The 20,516-nt window shown below is 43.2% G+C and overlaps 1 protein-coding gene across 1 annotated transcript in view; it reads right to left on the bottom strand.

The window, feature by feature from the left end:
- Positions 1–20,516, bottom strand: part of cubn (cubilin (intrinsic factor-cobalamin receptor)) — a 327,704-nt gene that overhangs the window by 281,847 nt on the left and 25,341 nt on the right. The window contains exons 11-15 of the mRNA XM_080214655.1: positions 15,097–15,221; positions 12,640–12,826; positions 9,298–9,332; positions 5,710–5,821; positions 2,001–2,191 (exon numbers count right to left, since the gene is read on the bottom strand). Coding sequence (XP_080070781.1) covers positions 2,001–2,191; positions 5,710–5,821; positions 9,298–9,332; positions 12,640–12,826; positions 15,097–15,221 — 650 coding nt within the window. The remainder of the gene's footprint in view (positions 1–2,000; positions 2,192–5,709; positions 5,822–9,297; positions 9,333–12,639; positions 12,827–15,096; positions 15,222–20,516) is intronic.

Below are 20,516 nucleotides of genomic sequence, written 5' to 3' on the forward strand. Positions count from 1 at the left end.
TCCAAAGATGTGTAGCTTAGCTGGATTGGCCATGGTAAATCCACAGGTTTATAGAGATTGGGCAGACAGGAGGGTCAGCTCATGACCTCCATGTTTGAGGATTTGAGCTCCATGATGTAGTGCTTCAGCTGCATAGTTCTGGGCTGAGTGGGAATCCACGGGTGTCAGTGTCACAGGATGGTGGGGCTTCTGGAAATCACTGAAGGAGCCCCTCTATCTCATGGAGCAGCCTAGAGGGACAATGGCATACTGGTATTGTCACTGGACCCATAATCCAACATAATGCCGATGGCAGATAGTGAAATTTGAATTCACCAAAAATAAAAATCTGGAATTAAAAGTCTAATGATAATCATGAAACCATTGTTGATTGTCATGAAAACCCATCTGGTTCACTAATGTCCTTTAGGGAAGGAAATCTGTCATTCTTATCTGGCCTGGCCTACATGTAACTTCAGATCTACAGCAATGCAGTTGAATCTTAAATGTCCTCAAGGATGGGCGATAAATACTGACCCAACCAATGATGGTCACATCCCATGAACAAATAATTAAGAAATAGATATTCACAGAGGATTAGAGACGCTTATCTCTGTCCTCACTGCAGTCATCACCATTCCCCTGCAGTATCTGGTCCATTGCTCCAGCACCCTGCCCATGAAAGGTGTGCCCATCAGGATGACCTCCTGCGGGCACCACAGTAATGAGAAGAGTCAAGGTAGGGCGTCTTGACACTCTAGTCCTGGTCATCCCCAAATCAAAAGGCTATGAGTGCATCCCTAATTTTGCACCCCAAGCAGGGGCCCTGGTAATTGCCTGAAATCCTTCTCCCACCTTTTCTGCAGGTTGCCCTCACCACACTTCCTGACAGCATTTTCATCTGAGCAGATGTGGCACTTCTCATGTCCTCCCCATCAAGGACCTTATCCTGTTACAGTGCCAGAACACAGCAGGCCACAGTGATGTGGAACACCCTTTGGGAGTTCTTTGGCAGGGATCCCCGGATCTGTCCAGGCACTGGAATCTCATTATAAGCAAACATTATAAGCAAACCTGCTCATCACAGCTCAGAATCCTCTACCCTGCCCATGCAGCCTGGCATTTCACAGGACCCCAGCCAGCGATCTCATTGTCACCCCCTGCGCATGACCCTGTGATCTCACCCATCTTCTCTTAATTCAAGCCACCACACCAGAAGACCAATCCCTCAGCAGTGTCATCACCACAAGCCCAGCGAAGTGTCAAGGGCAACATCACCAGCACATGGATCATTGAAACCTAGAGGCTCACAGCCATGAAGGGCCACTAGTGCCTGTGAGTGACCCCACTCTCCTGAAATGCTGACATTGAACTCTCCCCATGCCCAGTCCCATGTTGCACTTATCAGGATTTCCACAGCCCACCCACCCCCCACCCCCCTACAAACATCCTCTCCAGTGTCCACTCTGCAGTTTATATCCTGGAAGGTAATGATGACCTTGGTGTTCACCTCTAATATGCCCCTGGGAAATGAGGTCGCCAGGTTCTCATTTTCACACAGCTGTTGTAAACCATGCCAGTATGACGTCATTCAGAGGGGTGGGGGGAAAGTCCTGGCAGGAGGGCTCGCTAATAAGATGCTGATGCATTTAAATGAGGTTCCCGATCTTCCTGGGTGGGAACATTGCTATGTCACTGGCAAGGAGCGTGGAAAATCAGAAATCACGATCTCGCCAACATGTTATGCATTTAAGTCACCATTCTTGCTGACAGCTAATGTGGGCTCAAAATTCCACCCATAGTTACAAAAAGGGAAAATTCTACCCAGTGTATCTCGTAGGAGTGTATGTATCCGCAGTGCCAAATGACAGTCTAGTCATCTTCTAATCTGTTAATCGTTACATTGCAAATTTGCAGCAACTGCAATCAGTTCACTTTCAAAATGATCAATTCCTATAACACTTAAGACTATATAACTTCCTGAAAGCATACTTTGAAAGTGTGTAGAAGGAACAATTCACCTCTATGTAGGCTGAGGAGCAGCTGTCGTGGGATTCCAACTCCATATGTGTGAAGTGGAGATGAACGCGCTCCTCGACGGGCTGTCGGATAATGTAGACACATTGCTGGTTGCTGGGATATGGATGAGGCCAGTTGGGGGAGGTGAGAATGCCTTTGCTATCTTCATATCTTCCTCCGCAGCCAGGGTTAACTAAAAAGACAGAACACGCAACTGTTAGTTCGATCATTTGTCCCAAAGGACTTTGACTCTCCTGCAGAGACATTTGTTACAGCATTTGTTATTTTAATTCTCCACTGAAATGAGTGGTGAGAAAATAATGCCATAGAAATTCCAGGAATCCTGCCCACCTCAGCACAAGACCAAAGGCCCCGTCCCAAATCTTGGGATAGGATTAATATCTTGACAGGTGACATCAGCAGTGCCTATCTTGTCTCACCTCCCTCTACCTTTCCAAACTTGGAACAGGACCCCGTCACTGCACCTAAAATTGTCCTGAGGCTCAAGTTGGCAAAATAAAAAATAAAATCTGATATGTCTTTGGTTCTTACAGGGACCACTCTTCCACTTGAAACAATGATACAGGAAATACATATCGATGCCGCCTGACTCAGCGTTGAATGTATTTCTAGCATAGAGGAGAATATTAAATTAAAAGCTGATGCGTTCAGAGTGGCTAAAAGTAGTGGGCGATTAGAAGATTGGGAAAGGTTTAAAAATCATCAAAGAATGACTAAGAAGTTGATAAAGAAAGGAAGGATAGACTATGAAGCTAAACTAGCACTAAATATAAAAAAGGACAATAAGAGTTTTTATAAATATATAAAGAAGAGGAGGCTGGCTAGAGTGAATGTTGGACCCTTAGAGGATGAGAGGAGGCATTTAGTAGTGGGAGATGAGGAAATGGCTGAGGTCTTAAATAAGTTTTTTGCCTCGGTCTTCACGGAGGAGGACACAAATAGTTTGCCGGATATTAAAGATAAAAGGATGGTAGGAGTTGAGGGCCTGAATGCAATTACTGTCACTAGAGAGGTAGTGCTTGATAGAATAATGGGACTGAAGGTGGACAAGTCCCCAGGACCGGATGGAGTGCATCCCAGGGTTCTGAAGGAAATGGCAGAGGTGATAATGGGTGCCTTAGTGATTATTTATCAAAATTCACTGGATTCTGGGGAAGTGCCGGAAGATTGGAAAACGGCTAATGCTAATGTTAATGTAACGGCCGCTGTTTAAAAAAGGTAGCAGGCAAAAGGCAGGGATTTATAGGCAGGTTAGTTTAACGTCTGTAGTTGGAAAAATGCTTGAATCCGTCATCAAAGAAGAAATAGCAAGGCATCTAGAAAGGAATGGTTTGATAGAGCAGACGCAGCACGGATTCGTTAAGGGGAAGTCGTGTTTGACAAATTTATTGAATTTCTATGAGGATGTGACTAGTGCAGAAGACAGAGAGGAACCAGTGGTGTTTCTAGATTTTCAAAAGGCGTTTGATAAGGTGCCCCATAAAAGGTTGCTACAGAGTGCAACGGAGTTGGGGGTAAGGTGTTAGCGTGGATAGAGGATTGGTTGTCTAATAGAAAGCAGAGAGTTGGCATCAATGGGTGCTATTCTGATTGGCGATTGGTGAATAGTGGAGTGCCGCAGGGATCAGTGTTGGGGCCTCAGCTATATACCATTTATGTAGATGATCTGGAGGAGGGGGCTGAGTGTAGGGTGACGAAATTTGCTGATGACACGAAGATGACTGGTAAAGCAAATTGCGTGGAGGGTGTGGAAAGTCTGCAGAGGGATCTGGATAGGCTGAGTGAGTGGACGAGGACCTGGCAGATGGAGTACAATGTTAGCAAGTGTGAGGTTATCCACTTTGGCAGAAATAATGGTAGGAGGGATTACTATTTAAAAGGTGAAAAGCTGCAGCATGCTACGGTGCAGAGGGACCTGGGGGTCCTTGTGCATGAGTCGCAAAAACCCAGTCTGCAGGTGCAGCAGGTGATCAAGAAGGCGAATGGGATGCTGGCCTTTATAGCGAGGGGGATAGAATATAAAAGCAGGGAGGTCTTGCTGCAACTCTACAGGGTACTGGTGAGGCCGCAGCTGGAGTACTGTGTGCAGTTTTGGTCGCCGCACTTGCGCAAGGATATATTGGCCTTGGAGGGAGTGCAGAGGAGGTTCACTGGGCTGATACCGGAGATGAGGGGGTTGGACTATGACGAGAGACTAAATAGACTGGGTCTGTTCTCATTGGAGTTTAGAAGGATGGGGGGGGATCTTATAGAGACGTATAAGATAATGAAGGGGATGGATAAGGTAGAGGTAGAGAGTTTTTTCCCGCTTAGAAAGGATAGAAGGACTAGAGGGCACAGCCTCAAAATAGGGGGGGGGGGGTCAGTTTAGAATGGAGTTGAGGAGGAACTTCTTCACTCAAAGGGTGGTGAATCTCTGGAATTCTTTGCCCGTTGAAGTGGTGGAGGCTACCTCGCTAAATATATTTAAGTCACGGGTAGATAGGTTTTTGACAGACAAGGGAATTAAGGGTTATGGGGAGAAAGCAGGAGAGTGGAACTGGTCCACTTCAGATCAGCCATGATCTTATTGAATAGCGGGGCAGGCTCGAAGGGCTAGATGGCCTACTCCTGCTCCTATTTCTTATGTTCTTATTTTCCATATGTCATTGACAGATCAGTGATAAGTGTTGAGGAGGAAAATGTCAGTTCATATGAAGTTGCAATGTCCTAAAAGAGGTAATCATTTTTGTTGTAAAGGGAGAATAAAACATGGATGATACGATAGAAGAGTGGTTAGCTCTGTTGTCTCACAGCACCAGGGATCCAGGTTCAATTCCAGCCTCAGATAACTGTGTGGAATTTGCATGTTTTTCCCCCCTGTCTGGGTGGATTTCCTCCGGGTGCTCCAATTTTGTTCCACGGTCCAAAGATGTGCAGGTAGGTGGCTTGGTCATGCTAAACTGCCTTTTTGTGTCCCAAGATATATAGGCTAGTGGAATTAGTGGAAAAAAACCTGTAGAGTAACGGAGAGACGGTTTGGGAAAGGGCCTGGGTAAGGTGGTCTGTTGGTGATTCAGTGCAGACATGATGGGCTGAATGGCCCCCTTCTGCACTGTAGTAACTCTATGGTTCTATAAATTAAAACCATTAGATTAACAGTGCAGCTTTTTTCACAATAGCTCTATTTTAACCATTTCCTCCTCAGGAAAGATCCTGCAGCGTATTTCCAAGAGAACTTCTTCTAAAATGTCAATCTAATCTTAAAACTATTTCTGCATCCTGGATCTGTTCCACACAGTGTTCACCCTCTTCACCTATGCCAGTACTTATAAATTTCAATCTTGTCCCTAACTGTGATATTTTTTCAGTTCATGACAAAACATGAGATTATTTACGTGGGGAACACAATCCATGCTGCATGGGAGGAAAGAAACATTTCTCATCTCAATTTTTTCCTGAGTTTTGTGGATAGCATACTCAGATCCAATATTCACAGAAGAAATTAAACGAACTGCTTACAACTGAGTTATCTATGAGGCCTGTTTTTATTTTCACACAAGTTCTAGCAATATTTTACTCTATAGTTCAGCCACATGTCCATCTCTGTCAGCTATAAGAAAATATGCAGTCCGAATGCAAGGGGGTATACAATTTTCGACAGGTGCAATAGGTTGAATATGATCTGAAGTAAAACATGCAAATGCTTACATGGTGATGTAATGTACGTGATCTGAAACCCTCTGTCACTGACACTTCTATCGCTGTGGAAATGAATTCTTGCAGAAGGTCCAGACATCTGCAGTGGGGAGGAGTTTCTGTGCTACAGTACACTACAACAATTTGCAATTGTACAATGCTCCTGACATGAAAAAGTGCACAAAGCATTTTGAGGAAGAGGAAAGAGAACGGAAGCAAAGGGGGGAGGGAGAGGGGAAGAATAGAGGAAGTTGGGGGAGGTAAGGAAGGTGAGGAATCCTAAGGCATTTTACAGGAACTTAAATACATTTGAAGTGTAGTCACATCTATAATGTCAGGAATGAAACAGTCAACCTGTGCACAGCAAACTCTCAAAGACAGTAACGTCAATGAGCAAGTATGTTGTAGTGATGTAGGTTGTAGGTTGAAGGTTGAACAGAAGCATTGGGATATTTAATGTCCACCGCAGAAGGCAGGCAAGGCCTCAGTTTAAAGTGATAGAAGAACCAAAGGCAGGTTGTGGAGATTTTTTATTGTGCAGCAAGTTATGATGATCTGGAGTCCATTGCCTGTAAAGACAGGAGGTTTGGAATCAATACCAACTTTCAAATAGCTGTTGGATAAATACTTTGACTGTGAAGGAAGGGCAGGGGAGTGAGACTAATTGGATATATTTTTCAAAGAGATGTACATGCACAGTGAGCTGAATGGCCTTCCGCACGGTAACATCTATGATTCTGTGAATGTCTCATCTGAAAGGTTGCGGGGGGAGTTTTTCGGCTGTTCACGCAGTATGATTTAATGGACCCACTGCAGGGTTTGGAGATTTGACTAAGTGCCAGATTCTCTGATCTTGCTTGCAGCAGCAGCAGAGCGTGAACAGCCAGAAAATTCCAGGCAGCGTCTCCAATTTTGCAGCATCCGCTCAGTACTGCACTGAAGTGGGATCGTTGGAGCATGCATTAATTACATATTGCACTGATTCACTCCATGATCACAACACTTCACAAGGTGTTTTCTAAGGTTGTGCAGGCCAAAGGAAAAACCCAAATATAAAATATGTCTGCTGATTGCCTGAGACCTTCCCAAAGATAACGGCTGGATTTTTGTCAATGTTAGGCTGGAGGGGGTTCCATTGAAATCTTTCATGGGTGCAAATGACAGCATTCCTCAGGTGATCCTTAAACTCTGCTGTATTTAGTGAGAATGAATGGAAGATCCACCCATCTATCCTCACCGGAAAATGGTCGCACGAAGACAAATCGGATGAAATTCCAGGGAAACCAATTCCTAGTTCTTGTCACAAGTTTCTCTCCAGAGAATTTTCCACTTCTCGATTATAATTTCTGAGCCAGAGGATTGTGGTCATTTAGTCATTAAGTATATTCAAAACTGAAATTTCATAGATTCCTATGCACAAAGGGAACTGAGCGTGATGGTAGCAAATTGGAGACAAGGTAGGCCAAGATTTTGTTGAACAGTGGAGTTGGCTCAAGGGACTCTAAAGCTTAGTCTTGCTCCTATTTATTATGTTCTTATAATTGATAAGGTACCTCAACAACCTTGATCTACGGCATATGATGTGTGTAGAATCAGGTATAAAAGGCTGAGTTGATGGACAGGAAATAAAGAATTAGAACAAATGGATATTGTATGGGTTGGACCAGTGGTGTATATTTCCAGCTTTCCAGTGCTGGCTCCAATTTTATATAGAAGATTTGGACCTGGGTGTAGGAACATAATGTTTAAGTTTACTAATGACAGTAATATAAGACATAGTGTTTACAAGCATAAAAAAGTTCAGAAAAGTATAGATGGACTAAACAAACAGACAGACAGGTAGCAATTACAACTTAATATGGATAAGTGTAAGGTTATACTATTTATTTGAGAGCAAAATACAATGCCCTGATCTTCCAGTTTCCTGATGGTTGGAGACTTGATGTAGCCTCCTAAATGTGATCCCTCAGATTCTCAGATGTCCCAAAAGACTCAGAGACTTTGCACGGTTCTGACTTACTTACTTATATAGTTACCCAAATGTTAGATAGAAAAAATCTAGTCTAACAACAGGGTAACCATACAACTGACCTCTCCCCAACTCCCCCGTTGATCCCCCAATGGCCTCTGACCTCCATCACCCTCTGACCCACCTAACCCCATACCACCACCTGACACCCCAGAAGTTTCAATATCCCCAGCCCAGTCGTATTCCCAATTTCCTCACAGTGATCCCTGTCAGACTTCTTCTTCCACGGACCATGAACTAATCGCTGGAGGCAGATTTTTTGACTCCATGGCCAACAGCACACAGTTGGGAGATTTTACATCTGCCAATCTGCATGTCATTCACTGTGAATATGGGCAGGGGTTAGTTCAGAGATATTGTAACAGCTCTAGGGTGTTTTAATTTGAGCTTCAGACAAACAAGTTGGGGGAATCTTGCCACTTGCCCTTCTAGACTTGTGCCGTCCTCTAGCCCATAGTTAAAATCCTTAGTGCCAGCAATCACCAAGATGATAAATCTTGTTCAATGGACTCAGCTGATGAACTGATGGCACTACTAAATCTATTCTAATAACTGCAAAATCTGCCAATAATAAACCAAACCATGGATAAAATATTTTTTTAAAAATTCATTAACAGGATGTGGGTATAGCTGGCTGGATCAGCATTTATTGCTCATCCCTAAAAGCCATTGAGAAGGTGGTGGCAAATTGCCTTCCTGAGCGACTGATGCCCATGAGGAGTAGGTACACGCACAGTGCTGTTAGGGAGGCAGTTTCAAGATTTTGACCCAGCGGCAATGAAGGAACAACAAAATATTTCCAAGTCAGGATGGTGAGTGACTTTGACAGGAAACTCCAAGTGGTGGTCATAGAGGTTTACAGCATGGAAACAGACACTTCAGTCCAACTTGTCCATGCCGCCCAGTTTCTACCACTAAACTAGTCCCAATTGCCCCCATTTGGACCACATTCCTCTATGCCATCTTACCCATGTAACTGTCAAATTGCTTTTTAAAAGACAAAATTGTACCCGCCTCTACTACTACCTCTAGCAGCTCGATCTAGACACTCACGTCCCTCCTAGTGAAAAAATTGCCCCTCTGGACCCTTTTACATCTCTCCCATCTCAGCTTAAACCTCTGCCCTCTAGTTTTAGACTCTCATGCGTTTGGGAAAAGATGTTGACTATCTGGCTGATCTATGCCCCTCATTATTTCATAGACCTCTATAAGATCACCCCTGAGCCTCCTACACTCCAGGAAAAAATGACTCAGTCTACCCAGCCTCTTCTTATAACTCAAACCGTCAAGCCCTGGTAGTATCCTAGTAAATCTTTTCTGCACTCCTTCTAGTTTAATAATATTCTTTCTATAATAGAGTGACCAGAACTGTACATAGAACTGTGCACAGTATTCCAAGTGTATTCTCAGGAATCTACTGGCCTTGTCCTTCTGGACGGTAGAGATGATGGATTTGGAATGTGCTGCCTAAGGAGCCTTAATGAATTCCTGCAATGCATCCTGTAGATGGTACACACCGTTGCCACTGTTTGCTGAGTGAGTGATTGTTGTGGAAGGGGTACCAATCAAACAGCCTGCTTTGTCCTGGATAACTGAATGTTGGAAACTTGAAGCAGAAGTAGTAATAATTCAGTTAATACTAGAAAGAGCCTCCACAGATACTGACAAACTGCCACTGTATTTCCAGTATTCTGTTTTGCGGCCATCTCAGTCTGTTGTGCAATACCAGAGAACGCCATAATGCCATGAGCATGATTTAACATTGCCACAACATAACACTCAAGTTTTAAATTTAGCTTTGTACAGTAAGTCAGTGTTCAAGTGGTGTTATAGTGAGATCCTAGTTTGTTCCTCCAATGTCATTCTCAGGAGTGTAACATCCTCCATAAAAATGACATAACAATAAGAAGTTGCTGTTTTGAAACATAAATAAAAGGATAATTTTAATTTACATGCAGAATAAGAATTGCTTAACATGTACCTTGCGGCAAGAGATAAATAGGCTGAATTTTAGATTAGAAAATGACCGTAATGGACCAAATAACGCAATAATTAAAATTTGACAAGGTTAGATAATTGGCTTAGCCTTTTTGATTGGGGCATACTGATGGTAGGGCAAGACATCTGCTCACCATAAAGGTGTTCCTTAATGTAATAATCTGGATCCCAAATGGAACAGAGGTGTGGGATTGGTTGTGGCATACCCAGCAGAGAGAAAGAATTGAGACAGTCTCGGAAGTGCCTGAAAGGTTGTATGTTTTTTAAAAATTCTGTTGCAACACCTGAGTCTGAACACTGGTGTCTTTGCAGATAAACTCCAGACTCTCCCTCTGCTGATCTTGAAACTCTGAGCAGCGGGAGCTAAAGAACAAACCTGAGGCCCAATGTTCTAAAGGGATAAATGGTGGGAAACACAGCTATGACGGAGGTCGAAATCTTCTGGACTTAGTTCCTGCTGAAAGGACGCGACCATTTTAAGTCAGGATTTCAAAAAGGAACACTCTTTGAACACCAAGTGTGGCATGAAGCTGAGTAGCCAATGCTACTCCAGGTGCTTTTTTTCATTCATTCGTGGAACACAGGCATCGCTGGCTGGCCATGATTTATTGCCCATCCTTTATTCCCTTCAGAAGGTGGTGGTGAGCTGCCTTCTCGAATGGCTGCAGGGCACATGCTGGGGGTTGACCCACAATGCCATTCAGGTGGAACTTCCAGGATTTTGACCCAGTGACTGTGAAGGAACGACAATATATTTGCAAGTCAGGATGGTGAGTGACTTGGATGGGAACTTGCAGGTGGTGGTGTCCCCATGTATCTGCTGCCCTTGTCCTTCCAGATGGAAGTGGTCATGGGTTTGAAAGGTGCTGTCTAAGGATCTTTGGTGAATTGCTGCAGAGCATTCTGTAGATAGTACACACTGCTGCTTCTGAGCGTCCGGTGGTGGAGGGAGTGGATGTTTGTGGATGTAGTGCCAATCAAGCGGGCTGCTTTGTTTTGGATGGTGTCAAATGTCTTGAGTGTTGTTGGAGCTGCACCCATCCAAGCAAGTGGTGGATAGGCTTTGGGGAGTCAGGAAGTGAGTTATGTACCGCAGTACTCCTAGCTTCTACCTGCTCTTGTAGCCACTGTGTTTATGTTGCAAATCCAGTTGGGTTTCCAGAGAATGGTAACCCCAAGGATGTTGACAATGGGGGTTTCAGTGATGGTAACAACATTGTATGTCAATGATTAAGAGTGTCTCTTATTGGTGATAGTCATTACCTGGCATTAATGTGGCACGAATGTTACTTGTCACTTGTCAACCCAAACCTGAATATTGTCCAGATTTTGTTGCATTTGAACATGGACTGCTTCAGTATTTGAGGAGTCACGGATGGTGCTGAACATTGTGCAATCAGGGCAACATCTCCCCTTCCGACCTTATGATGGAGGGAAGGTCATTGATGAAGCAACTGAAGATGGTTGGGCCTAGGACACTATCCTGAGGGACTCCTACAGAGATAGAGCTGATATGACTGACCCTCCACAAACACAACCATCTTCCTATGTGACAGGTATGACTCTAACCAACAGAGAGTTTTCCCCCGATTCCCATTGATTCCAGTTTTTCTAGGGCTCCGTGATGCCACATTTTGTCGAATGCGGCCTTGATGTCAAGGGCTGTCGCTTTCATCTCACCTCTGGAATTTGGCTGTTTTGTCCATGTTTGAACCAAGGCTGTAATGAGGTCAGGAGCTCAGTGACCCTGGTGAAACCCAAACTGGGTGTCACTGAGCAGGTTATTGCTGAGCAGGTGCTGCTTGATAGCACTGTTGACCCCTTCCATCACTTCACTGACGATCGAGAGTAGACTGATTGGGCAGTAATTGGCCGGGTTGGATTTGTCCTACTTTTTGTGTGCAGGACATACCTGGGCAATTTTCCACATTGACGTTTAGGTGCCAGTGTTGTAACTGTACTGGAAGAGCTTGGCTAGGGGAGCAGCAAATTCTGGAGCACTATTCTTCAATACTATTGCCGGAATGTTATCAGGGCCCATTGCCATTGCAGTATCCAGTGCCTCCAGTCATTTCTTGATATCACGTGCAGTGAATCAAATTGGCTGGAGACTGGCATTTGAGATACTGGGGACCACTGGAGGAGGCAGAGATGGATCATCCTCAGGGCACTTCTGCTCCAGGTGCTCTTGGTGATAGTGTTGCTTGTCCTCGTCTCATCTTGTCCTTCATCAGATGCATAGTACAGCTGGAAAAGCTACTCCTTTGTCATGGTGAAAGGTAACAGTAGATAATTGCAATTAAGCTGAGTGAAATTTTAGACAGATGAAGTGCCTTCCAAGAAGTTGGCATCTTTATTGCTGTTCTGACAAATATGGTGGTATCGGTTTGCCAACTCCTGTCAAATCACTGGATTGTCAAACAGTGGTAGCACCCTCTGAGAGTACTAAGAAGTGCTTTGAGCAGCAATCTCTTGGATTGCTTCATGTAACCGATCAAATCCTTCCAAACTTGTCAGTTTAACTGAAGGATCTTTTCCTGTTATGCACATGCCTTAAGTTACCCTGGCAGGTCACTAACTGATGAAAAAACAGGTTCTCTAACTGAAAAATGCAAAACTGATACTTAGGTTTGACTGCTAATGGGTAGACAAATATAATGGCCCTGAGTAGCTTTACAGAGAAAAAGGTAGTGGTGATGTGATGACGTTCGCTCCTGGGCACTTTTCTAACTTCCCCTTCCCCCATTTCACCAGAGAGTCAGTAAACCTAGACTACCATACGTGTGTGAAAAGCAATAAAGCTTGTGCTTTATGCAGTGTGGTGCCATGTTAATCACAACTAATTACAAACACAGAGAGTTAGTCTCCTTCACTCCCTCCAGCCATACAATAGCCACAGTCATTCATCGGTTTACCTTGCTGTGTTGTCTGGCACTGTGGGCCAGTCCAGTCTGCAGTGCAAGTACAATTATAACTATTGACACCATCAATACAGGTTCCACCATTCTGGCAGGGGTTGCTGGCGCATTCGTTAATATTCTGAGTACAGTTGGTGCTGGTCCATCCTGGATCACAAACGCACGCATAACCTGAAATTGTGGCCTGTAGAAACAAAGGATCAGGACAAGATCATTATCTGTGAACCAAATACTGCTACTGGGAATTTCTTTGTAGCTGCTCCCACTTCATTGTCTTAACATCACGAAGCAAGTGGCAGATTTGTGTCTCTCCATAAAGAGAGTTTCTGTTGCATTTCTCGTGACATAATGGCAGCGGAGGAGTGATAGCTGCAGGAAATTCCCGGTCCATATAAGATGACGGCAAAACTTCCCACTATAAACCATGTGGAGCCCTTGAAAATTCCTTTGTTTAAGAACATAAGAACATAAGAAATAGGAGGAGGAGTAGGCCATCTAGCCCTTCGAGCCTGCCCCGCCATTCAATAAGATCATGGCTGATCAGAAGTGGCTTAGTTCCACTTCCCTGCTTTCTCCCCATAACCCTTAATCCCCTTGCCTACCAAAAACCTATCTACCCGTGTCTTAAATATACTTAGCGAATATATTCTCTTATAAACCTTATAATCCCCATAACCCTTAATCCCCTTGCCTATCAAAAACCTATCAACCCGTGTCTTAAATATATTGAGCGAATATATAAATATATTTAGTTTATAAGGGAATGTTTATTCCCTCCAATGTTCTCTTCTGTATTCCTTTTTGAAGACACTGATTCATGTTTTAAGACATTAATGGAACTTGTAAGGTTCATCATTGGCACTCAAACCCCAAGTTATGCTTCCAATTGGAAACACCTCCTGGGGTGCTTTTTTTCTGTAATTATTAAGGCAAAACATCAGACATGTTTTGTAGATTTTTTCCAGAAAGTTGCATTAGATTCTATTCACAGGGTAACTGTGGAACTAGCTTTGTAAACATCTCCCTGTTAAAAGAAACTGTAAAATGTTCTTCTGCAAAATAAAATTGCTATAGATGTTGTGGGAAATATTCATGTTAACCTAAAAGTGAAAAAGCACAAAGCCATTTGGGCTCAGGATTTTCCTCTTCCTGCCTCCCTTTTATGGGGGAGTAATTTAAGGCAGGAAGAGTGGCAATTGTACAATTCTGAGGTGTGGTTACACTTTAGCTTGCACCCTGCACAGGGATTTTCTGTATTATAGAATCATAGAACCCTTTCAGTGCAGCAGGAGGCCATTTGGCCCATTGAGTCTGCACCGACCACAATCCTATCCAGGCCCTAATTCCCATAGCCTCACAAATTTACCCTAATTCCTTGACAGTAAACATCAATTAACCTAACCCATACATCTCCATTATTAGGTGACAAAAAAAACATTATTCAGTCACCTCCAGGACCACACATCCATGTTGAATATAGAACCTCAAATAACACAGAATCACGTATCATGACCCAAGAATTACCTCGACTGTGCATTTTTTAAAAACTGAAGAAGTAGATACATTGAAAAAAATAGTAACTTTTGTCCAGTACCAAAATGGGGGAGTCCAGAACTAAGGGTCATAGTTTGAGGATAAGGGGTAAACCTTTTTGAACTAAGGTGAGGAGAAATTTCTTCCTCAGGGGGTGGTGAATCTATGGAATTCACTACCACAGAATGTAATTAAGGCTAAAATATTGTGCGATTTCAAGAAGAAATTAAATATAGCTCTTGGGGTTAAAAGAATCAAGGGATACGGGGTAAGGGGGATCAGGATATTGAATTTGATGATCAGCCATAATGATTATCAGCGACACTATGGTTAGCACTGCTGCCTCACAGCACAGGGGCCTGGGTTCAATTCCAGCCTTGGGTGACTGTGTTTCTATGTTCGCCCCACGTTTGTGTGGGTTTCCTCCGGGTGCTCCAGTTTCCTCCCACAGTCCCAAATGTGTGGGTTAAGAGGATTAGCGAGGTAAATATGTGGAGTTATGGAGATAGAACCTAGGTAAGTTGCTCAGTCGGAGAGTCAATGCAGATTCAAAGGGCCGAATGGTCTCCTTCTGCACTGTAGGGAATATATGAAAATGAATGGTGGAGCAGGCTATTCCTGCTTCTAGTTTCTTTTTCCGCCACGCCCACCACAGGAATCAAAGCGGTCGCGGGCAGGAAAATGGGAAAGTCCATTGACCTCGGGTGGGACTTCACAGTTTCAGCACGAGCGAGGCCATAAAATCACATCCTTTGATTCTGACTGGGTGCCTGCAGTATGAAACCTTTTAGTGCTTGTTATGTTTGTGTCCAAGACTCTCCATGCTTCACTTAAAAACAAAAGCAAATCATTTGATTAAATTTTCTCTATCATATCTCTGAGAAAGATGCCAAAAACCTCTTTGTATTCATTGGAACTTACCAAACATTGCCCATTCACACATGGTTTAATTTGTTGACAGATAGCATTCAGAGGAACACAACCATTTGGTCCATAGCCACTCCCAGTATAATCAGGAGGACAAGTGCAAGTAGGAAAGTTATTAGCTGAAATAGAAAAATAAGAGAAAGTCAGTACCATGTAAAATCATCAATAATCGATTAAGTATAATTTTTAATAAACCACAAATACGTTATAAGTATATGAGAACCTATATATTTAGGGCTGGGTTTTACAGACCCCATCCCCCCCCCCCCTACAGAGCAGGTGAGCACATGGTAGCAGCACCTTTCCCAGTACCTACATACCCCCACTGCACAGTAGGCATTTTATCCATGACAAGGGAGTCATAAGACAACCCACTTGTCCATGGGTCAATTGAGGCCCTTAAGTGGCCAATAAGGGACTTCCCCACCTCCCTGGGGTTTTTCCTACTCTCCCCACAAACTGGCCCTCCACTCCACCCTGGCATGGCAATCTCTGCTCCATTAGCTATAGATGACAGCAGTGAGCTGAGAAAGTGCAGAATTCACTGGCCTCGTCTGGGCCTTCTTCTCAACCAGCTGAATTTCCTGCTTCTCCTTGCCTCTTCCGGTGCCCCTCAAGACATTCAGCCTCCAGAGGTCATGGCTGTCAGCAGTTGTCTTCCAGTTGTCTGTCTCTATGTGCACCATCTTCATATCTCACTTGCAGGTGCCCTTGTAGCAGAGAATTGAGCATCCAGGGGATCTGGCCCAGTGACTAGTTCAGCATACAATGGAGATGAAATGCTGAAATAACACATGCATTGCAAAAGCTACAGCTGTAACATCCAAACTGAATAAGAAAGCAACAACAGGAAAAGATGAGAAGATGAGAAGATCAGTCGACCAAGCCTGAGTCCTTAATGCTCTCCTCTAGAGTAGCGAGGTCTGGACAATTTATGCCATGCAGGAGAAAAGACTGAACAGTTTCCACCTTCACTGTCTCAGCCATAACCTTAGCATCTCTTGGCAGGAAAAGGTAAGGCGTTTCCATTCCATTGCTATACAGTCATTACTGGCACAGTGGCCGCCTCACAATACCAGGGACCTGTGTTCGATTCCCAGTTTGTGTCATTGTCAGTGTGGAGTTTGCACATTCTCCCCATGTCTGTGTGGGTTTTCTCTGGGTCTCCAGGTTCCTCCCACAGTCTGAAAGATGCGCTGGTTAGGTGCATTAGCCATGCTAAATTCTCTCTCAATGTACCCGAATAGGCACTGGAGTGTGGCAACTCGGGGATTTTCACAGTAACTTCATTGCAGTGTTAATGTAAGCCTACTTCTGACACTATTAAATAAATAAATAAACTAAGCTGATGTCTGTGCTGGATACCCCGTGTTCAATGGATGGATGATAGCCGTTTACCCAAAACCTTCTGTACAGCGAACCAGGGATGTTTGAGTTATGGGCATCTTCTTTGTTTTGGTGTTTTAATGTTCCTAGTACATTATTTGAAGAGCTAATAATGTTATTTTTTATTCATTCATGGGACATGGTTGTCACTGGCTGATTAGCATTTATTGTCCATTCCTAAAACTTTCATGACAAGGGCAATGAATTCATATTTCTAAACAAATGGATTTATTAGAGCATTTAAAAGGTTGGAAGAAAAACAGTTATCAGTTAAGCAAATTAAATGTTTATTTTTCTTAAGATTGGGGACGTAATTTTTCTATTGAACTATGTCACTTCTGCCTGATTTTTCCAAAGAATTAATCTAGTTTAATTGCAGTAGACCATAAGTGGCTATAAAGGCAAAAGCTAATTGAAAGTGTTCATTGGAATTGTGGTAAAGGAAGACTGGGTAGTTTCCATGGTTAAACTTTTTAACCTAGGGCATACAGTGAAGGAAAACGAAGTAAGCCTTAATTGTCTTCCTCTGGGAAAGGCTGGACTCATAACCAGAATGCAGCCAAATTCCAGCTTGTAAAATCAGAGCAGCCAAGAGGTGGACAAATTCCTTCATTTTCTTTTATCTGGCATGAGTTAATTAGTGAATCGGTATCCTGGTTAGCACTCATAACTAGGGACCCATGTTTGATTCCCGGCTTGGGTCACTGTATGTGCGGAGTTCTCCCTGTGTCTGCGTGGCTTTCCTCCAGGTGTTCTGGTTTCCTCCCACAGTCTGAAAGACATTCTGGTTAGGTGCATTGACTTGAAAACATGCCGGAGTGTGGCAACTAGGGGAATTTCACAGTAACTTAAACTTCTACCAGCAGTATTTAATATTCCCTGATATCAAATGCATGTGCACTATCAAAATGTTTAAGAGATGGTACAGTGGTTAATATTGCTGCCTCACAGTGCCAGGGACCTGGGTTTGATTCCAGCCTTGGATAACAGTCAATGTGGAGTTTGTATGTTCTCCCTGTGACTGTGTGAGTTTCCTCGGGTGGCCAGTTTCCTCCCTCCAAAGATCTGCAGATTATGTGGATTGGGCATGCTAAATTGCCCCTTGGTGTTCCAAGATGTGTAGGTTAGGGGGATTAACCATGGGAAATGTGTGGGATTAAAAGGGATAGAGCCAGGGAGAGGACCTGAGTATGATTCCCTTGTCAGAGAGTCGGTGCAGACTCAGTGGGCTGAATGGTCTCTTCTGCGAAGTAGGGATTCTATGACTGTATGAGATAACTGATCTCAACATGCATTGCACATGTCAATATAAAAGTTCAAATGAGTACAGTCTTATATAGGCATACTGACAGAAACAAACCCAAAGGGCAACAATAAATCACAGAGTTTGAGACTTATAGAGTCATCAAGGTTTCCAGCATAGAAACAGGCCCTTCAGCCCAAATTGTCCATGCCTAAATCCCTAAGCTAGTCTCAATTACCCGCATTTGGCTCATATCCCTCGATATCCATTGTACCCATGTAACTGTCTAAATGCTTTTTAAAAGACAAAATTGTACACACCTCTATTATTACCTTTGGCAGCTTGTTACAGACGCTCATCACCCTCTGTGTTAAAAAATTGCCCCTCTGGACACTTTTGTATCTCTCCCCTCTCAACTTAAACCTATGTCCTCTAGTTTTAGACTTCCCTACCTTTGGGAAAAGATATTGACTATCTAGCCTATCTATGTCCCTCATTATTTTATGGACCTCTCCAACACCCATCAGCCTCCTACGCTCCAGAGAAAAAAGTCCCAGTCTATCCAACCTCTCCTTATAACTCAAACCATGAAGTCCCGGTAGCATCCTAGTAAACCTTTTCTGCGCTCTTTCTAGTTTAAAAATATCCTTTCTACTTGCACTGGGCATGTCCTGTTCCACTCTGTTAGTGAAAGGGAGTGTGTGCTGAGGAAGGGAGGAGCAGGTGTGGGGTTCACTGCTAGGCCTGCCCTTAGCATCCTAACATTGACTCTGGACCCCATGAAACCTCATGGCTTCAGATCACACATGAGCAAGTTGATCTACTGCAGATTACCATTCATCATCTCTCTCAACCAATTCTTAAGAAAATATACTTCCCCTCCATGTTGAGCATCACTTGAAAGAAGCACTGTGGACTGGCAAGGCCATTCTGGGTGGAGATGTAAGGAATGGATTGATAAAACTGTGTTGAGGCCTGCTGTTACACTGCTACTGATTTTTCTTTATATTATAGTAATCGTCGTGAAGTTTAAATAAGTTTAAAGTACGGCTTTAGTGGTTAATTTGGAAAATGTCAGTAAATCTAATCAAGAAACACAACAGTGCATGCTACAGAGGATATTAATCAGTTTAATAAATTTGGAATATGCAAAGGAATTCTGCAAAGGAATGCGTTCCACATATGTGTCAGCCTCTTTAATGGGTGTTTCTGAAGCGGCACAAAGTGGTACAAAGTGGTACCAAATCAAAGACAAAGCTGAAGCTTCATTTGTAGAATAGCAATTATATGTCAAGAGTGAAACTAGTGATAAGATTAAGTTAGGGAGTATTAGGAAAATAAGAGCTTGGGGGTAAAGAAAATAGTTTTAGATAAAGGGTAAGTCAGTTGATTATAAAGTTTCCTTTGTATGGAGTCATAATTAAATTTTATATAATTAGGTAAGAATAATAGTGAGGATTCATGCATGAAGGGAATAAGAGAGCTTTAGATGTTTACAGTGAGTATTTGAATTCATAAAAGTTTAAGATTCTGAGCTTAGAATTGCATCACATTCAAATGCCCAAGCAACCAACATCAAATTGTATTGCTTGTTCAATCATTGTTTACAGACCATTATATATTCCATATGTGAGGAATCCTGGGGTGAGTAACTCACCTAATGACTCCCCAAAACCTGTCCACCATCAACACAAGTCAGGAGGGTGATGAAATACTCTCCATTTGTCTGGATGAGTGCAACTCCGACAACACTCCAGAAATTCAACACCATCCAGGACATTGATTGATGCTCCATCCACAAATATCAATTCCTTCCACTGCCGGTGCACTACGGCAGCAGTGTGTACCATCTACAAAGATGCACTGCAGCAACTCACCAAAGCTCCTTAGGCAGCACCTTCCAAATGCACGACCACTATCACCTATAAAGGACAAAGGTAGCAGGCACATGGGAATATCACCACCTGGAAATTCCACTCCAAGCCACACACCATCCTGACTTGTAAATATATTACTGTTCATCCACTGTAGCTGGGTCAAAATCCTGGAATACCCTTCCTAAAGTATGTGGGCTACAATGGTTTAAGAAGGCAGCTCACCACCACCTTCTCAATAGCAATTGGTGATCAATGCTGGCCTAGTTAGTGATGCTCACATCTCATGAATGAATTTGAAAAATTAAATCTATAGGCGGCACAGTGACACAGTGGTTAGTACTGATGCCTCACAGTGCGAGGGACCTGGGTTCAATTCCAGCCTCGGGTCAGTGTCTGTGTGAAGTTTGCACATTCTCCCCATGTTTGTGTGGGTTTCCTCCGGGTGCTCCAGTTTTCTCCCACAGTCCAAACATGTGCGGGTTAGGTTGATTAACCATGCTAAATTGATCCTGAGTGTCAGGGTGATTAGCAGGGTAAATACATGGGGTTGCAGGGATAAAGCCTCAGTGAGATTGTTGTTGGTGCAGGCTCAATGGACCGAATGGCCTGCTTCTGCATTGTAGGGATTTATGATTCTATGATATTAGTGTACCAAAACATCAACAATTTATATTTTTGTATAGCACTTTTAATGCAATAAAATGCTCCAAGGTGTTTCATAGGACATTATTAAACAAAGTATGATATTGAATATTTGATTTAATTTATTATTGTCACATGAATTAGTATACAGTGAAAAGTATTGTTTCTTGTGCGCTACATAGACAAAGCATACTGCACATAGAGAAAGAAAGGAGAGAGTGCAGAATGTAATGTTACAGTTATAGCTAGAATGCAGAGAAAGATAA

Source organism: Carcharhinus amblyrhynchos, chromosome 2, assembly GCF_965287045.1.
Source record: "Carcharhinus amblyrhynchos chromosome 2, sCarAmb.v2.hapA, whole genome shotgun sequence".
NCBI lineage: Eukaryota > Metazoa > Chordata > Chondrichthyes > Carcharhiniformes > Carcharhinidae > Carcharhinus > Carcharhinus amblyrhynchos.